Source organism: Centruroides sculpturatus, unplaced genomic scaffold (assembly GCF_000671375.1).
Source record: "Centruroides sculpturatus isolate CEXI.00-Female unplaced genomic scaffold, Cexi_2.0 scaffold269, whole genome shotgun sequence".
NCBI classification, from domain to species: domain Eukaryota; kingdom Metazoa; phylum Arthropoda; class Arachnida; order Scorpiones; family Buthidae; genus Centruroides; species Centruroides sculpturatus.
In genome coordinates, this window is record NW_019384601.1 from 536809 (window position 1) to 542079 (window position 5271).

At 29.6% G+C, this 5271-nt stretch overlaps 1 protein-coding gene across 1 annotated transcript in view; it reads right to left on the reverse strand.

Annotated features, from left to right (window-relative positions):
- Window positions 1-5271, reverse strand: part of LOC111624994 (putative uncharacterized protein DDB_G0277255) — a 29595-nt gene that overhangs the window by 1215 nt on the left and 23109 nt on the right. The window contains exons 4-5 of the mRNA XM_023368004.1: window positions 2438-2550; window positions 2112-2239 (exon numbers count right to left, since the gene is read on the reverse strand). Of these exons, the coding sequence (XP_023223772.1) occupies window positions 2112-2239; window positions 2438-2550 (241 nt within the window). The remainder of the gene's footprint in view (window positions 1-2111; window positions 2240-2437; window positions 2551-5271) is intronic.

A 5271-nucleotide genomic window follows, 5' to 3' on the forward strand; every position in this document is an offset into this window, starting at 1 on the left:
TTTTTTTATTGAAGCGTTTATATTTAACTTAGGCATTGGCCGTTCTCTTTTAATAATGTTTTCTTTTTCATTATATGATCTCGAGCCAAAACTTTTTTAAAATAAATTTTCAATATCGCAATTACATTCTGAATCGCTAGCCACGATATAAGGGCTAAAATTAAAAATAAAATTATAAAAACTTACTCGGTAAAATACAATGTGTGGTGGATGTACTGGTACATACCTGATACAAAACATTCTTCAATTGTATGAATATACTTTTAAAGAAAATTATAATTAAATATAGCTTTGTAATGAAACATACATGAAAATAACAAAATATTCTTTACTCTTTAAATCTTAACCACTTAGTCAAATAGCTCCCTACGAGTGGAATCAGAGACGGTCCTGCTAGGTGTGCGGTGTGTACATACATGCACGCAAGCTGCCAAATCCTGAGGGTGCCCATACCGGTCAATGTCAAATGCCTGTTTATCCGCATCACTAGTATATCTCAAAGGATGTAACAGGGTTCTTGTAAATTTTAAACGTTTCTCACATAGCTGTAAAAGTCTAAATACGTTAAACTTAATAGATTGTCCGTCATTTATTTTCTAACTAATTCGTTTTAGGACCAGGTGTCCACGAAAATTTCCAAAATTTACAACTTTTCGGTCACTCTCGTTGAACTGGAAAAATGTCTGTCTTTTTTACATCTAATATTTCGAAATCAGTCCCACTGTACTCGGCTAGAGATTGGTTCGGTTAGGCTTTTGTTTAAGTAAAATTTCGGCTCTTTTGTCAGGGTTTTGTTTACGTCCCCAATTCCCTAATCGCTTAATTATTTAACTACTTCTCAAGTAGAAATAAGTTGAAACCGGTTACTTTGTACTCGAATATTTGTAGTCTCGGGGAAAAGTGGAAAGGCAAAATTTTATGACAAACAAACACGTACATCATAAATTTAAGGAAAATAAATTCTAGAGCTTTTTCTGTACCCGGTGCATCTCTCTCATTCATTAAATTTAGTTGTAAATTATACTGTCAAAGTAACAGTTAATTTTTTAACATTATACAAGAATTGTACACGTTTTTTTCTACATCCCCTTAGAGATGGGATATACGAAATCGTAATATCACTGGTTTAACATTGAAATCCGCGAGTAATNTAATTAGAAAATTATCACACTTTCTTCTAGGTTCTCTTAATTTCCTGTTCAAGTGCCAGAAAAATCATGCAAGAGCCTTGCTAGCATTTTTAAATAATCGTTGATAAAAATTATAAAAATGTTATTATTAGTAGTATGTCACTATATCAATATAAATATGCAGTGTGTTCAATTTTATTGTATTTCATAAAAACTAAAAACATTAAGTGTAAATGTTGGAATTGAAAGTTCGGATTGTAAACAAATTGGACAATGAACACTTTCATGCGAGATTTTTATATTCAGACAACAAACACCTGACAGAAGTGACACTGCATTTAAGATTTGTAAAACTATATTTTAGTAGCATCTATACATAGCTTATCTGAACGAAAGTGTTTTTCTGAACTTTTTATTTAAACAATATAATATTATGGGGCCTAAAAAAAGTGGCATGTCAAAAACTGTGTTCACTATAGAAACTAAGCAAGAGATAATAGCCAAGGCAAAGAGTAGGCAGAATATATCAGATATTGTAGGCAGATGACTTCAGGTCTACAGTAGATACAATCTTAGATAAGAAAGATATAATCAAAAAGACTCGAGCAGACAAAGTAGAAACAAAAATCACATCTGAGAAACAAAGATGTGCCATCCATGAAAAAATGGAGAGATTGCTTTTAGTTTGTTATTACATGTAAATAAACATAGTAAGAAAGTATATAATTAATTTATTTATTTTTTGGATTCTTCAGAATAAATTAATCAAGTTCTGACAAAAATCTATGGTAAATTGATAATCTGTCAACAAACAATTCGGATAGCGAATATAGTCTTGGAATGGATTATGTTCCTTAACTGATCATCCACTGTATTTATGTTCAAGTTTAACATAAATTTATGATAATTCATTATTTTATTTTGTAACTTAAATTATTAAATAATATTTCATAAAAGTTTAAAAAATTAATATATACTTACTCCTTCTAAAAAACATAAAATAGCTTGTGAAGGAATGCTAGCAAAAGATGATGGCAACAGTCGTAAGGAAGAAATAGGAATAGTACCTTCATTACCATAATCAATGTAATGAACTAATAAGTTATTTTCTAAAATATAAAACAATTATATTAAATCATAAAATCTCCCTTTGTAAAAATTAATTAAAATGTTTTATTAAAAATATAAAATATATATATGTAACATTTAAAACAAAAAATGTTTTAAATAAATCATTTTAGTTTGAAGTTTTTAATGTTAATGTAAAACTTCCAAATCAAATTAAAAATCACTTATATTTAATTTACCTAATAATAGCTTCAACACCTTCACTCTATGGAGATTATTATCTTTCACATATGGTGCAAGGAAATATTGACCTACACTAACTGTATATTCACATTTGACAACTTCAGCAGATCTAATAATTAAAATATACAGTATATTCAAGACTGTCATAAAATAAATTTTATAGTTAGATGTTAAAATTTGTAATTTAGTAATTTGATTTAGTTTTTCTTAATTTTTATTTTACACTAAAATTTATCAGTGTATTTTTGATTTTTAACAAAAAATCAATTTTAGTGGAAATTTTTTGCATGTCTAAACTGACTCAAAATATTAAAAACAAAAAATAAAGTTATGTAAAAAACAATACTTTATACATTAAACTAAAGTCTAGAAGTTTAAATTTACATTTAAACTTAAAGAAGTTTAAATTTACATTTAAACTTTTTTAAAAGTTATTTATCTATACTAATATTATAAAGAGGTAATGTTTATAAGTAAGTAAGTTTGGATGTAGCAGGTAATCTCCAAAACTACTCATCTGATTTCAAAAATTCTTTCACCAATATTTAGAATGGAACTTCAGGGTGGACATAGGCTGTATATTATTCTGTTAAACATTCACATAAATTAAAAGATATCATCTAGGGTTAAGGATTTTATGTCCAACAGATGGCACTAACTCCATGAGTACGACAACCTAAGTTTGCTTTTCTGTGAGGATGAACTAAAGCACATCATCATCTATCTATATAAATAAATATGTAATGTTCGTTTGTTCCTACCGATTCCTTAGAAATTTTGGCACAATGCTGCATTCGAATAAGCATGTGTTTTTATATAATATACATGTCGAAATTCCCCCCACTGGGGGGGGGGAGATGGACAGAATTAAGGCTTACTGTGAAGAACTTGGCTTCTATTATACTATTTTAGATGCGGTTCTTTGCATTTTTGATTGTGTTTTAATAAGGTACATCAAGAGAATGTACTTTAAGAAGGAATTTTTCGAAAAATTTCCCCCCACGGGGGAAGTGTTATACATTTATAATAGATACATTTTGAGCCACAACAACGCGTGGCTGTGTCTGCTAGTAATTTAATATTTCTTTTAAAGTCTGATTATTTTAATAATCATTTTACATTATGTTACACACATAAATGAGAACTTTCTAAATGAAATTAAATGTAAAAGTTGCATATAGANAATTTTCGAAAAATTTCTCCCCCACGGGGGAAGTGTTATACATTTATAATAGATACATTTTGAGCCACAACAACGCGTGGCTGTGTCTGCTAGTAATTTAATATTTCTTTTAAAGTCTGATTATTTTAATAATCATTTTACATTATGTTACACACATAAATGAGAACTTTCTAAATGAAATTAAATGTAAAAGTTGCATATAGAGTATCCTGTACACTTAAGGTAGTATTAACCATTTTGCTTTCTCATTTCCTTCTAAAATAGTTCAATGTATTTCCATACGATGGATTAAGTCTGTTAATTCTTGACATCATAAAAAGAATCAAAATCATAATTGTTTTAAAGTTAAATTTTTTAAGAAGTATCCAAACCTGCTTTAATGGCCAAACAACTTAAAAGTTATAGCCTCTAAAGAAAACATGCAACATGATGATACAACCATATTTAAAGTTATATATTTTAATTATAATTTGTAAATTATTCATTTTTTTCAATTAAATTATATGTATAAATCAGATTCCTACGAATTTATCTCATTCTCTGGGAAAATAAAGCTTAAAATTAACAATAGATTTCCAGGATTTTGGGATCCAGAAATCTTGGAAGCCAAATTCTAATTGAAAACAGTTATTTCAGACAGTAATTCGAAGACCAAAATATCTTTTAACTAGCAGACCCCGCCTCACGTTTGTTGTGGCTCAAAATGTATCTATTATAAATGTGTAACACCTCCCCGTGGGGGTGGAAATTTTTCGAAAAATCCCTTTTTAGTGTATATTCTGTTGACGTACCCTATTAAAACACAATCAAAAACGCAAAAAACAGCATCTAAAATAGTATAACAGAAGCCAAGTTCTTCACAGTAAGCCTTAATCCCGTCCATCTCCCCCAGTGGGGGGAATTTCGACATGTATATTATATAAAAACACGTGCATATTCCAATGCAGTGTTGTGTCAAAATTTCAAAGGAATCGTTATGAACAAACAAACATTACATTTTTATTTATATAGATAAATAGAAGATGATCTGCTTTAGTTCATCCTCACAGAAAAGCAAACTTAGGGTGTCGTACTCGTAGCACCATCTGTTGGACATAAAAGTCTTAACCTAGATTATATCTTTTAATTTATATGAATGTTTAACAGAATAATATACAGCCTATGTCCACCCTGAAGTTCCATTCTAGATATTGGTGAAAGAATTTTTGAAATCAGATGAGTAGTTTCGGAGATTACCCGCTACATACAAACTTACCTCTTTATAATATTAGTATAGACTAGCAGACCCCGCCACGCCTTGTTGTGGCTCAAAATGTATCTATTATAAATGTATAACACTTCCCCCGTGGGAAAAATTTTTTGAAAAATTTTTTCTTAGTGTACATTCTCTTGACGTACCCTATTAAAATGCAATCAAAAGCGCAAAAACCCGCATCTAAAATAGTATAATAGAAGCCAAGTTTTTCACACTAAGCCTTAATCTTGTCCTTCTCCCTTGCGGGGGGAATATCGAAAAATCCCTTCTTAGTATACATTGTGTTGACGTACTCTATTAAAATGCAATCAAAAACGCAAAAAATCGCATCTAAAATAGTATAATAGAAGTGAAGTTCTTCACAGTAAGCCTTAATCCTGTCCCTCTCCCCC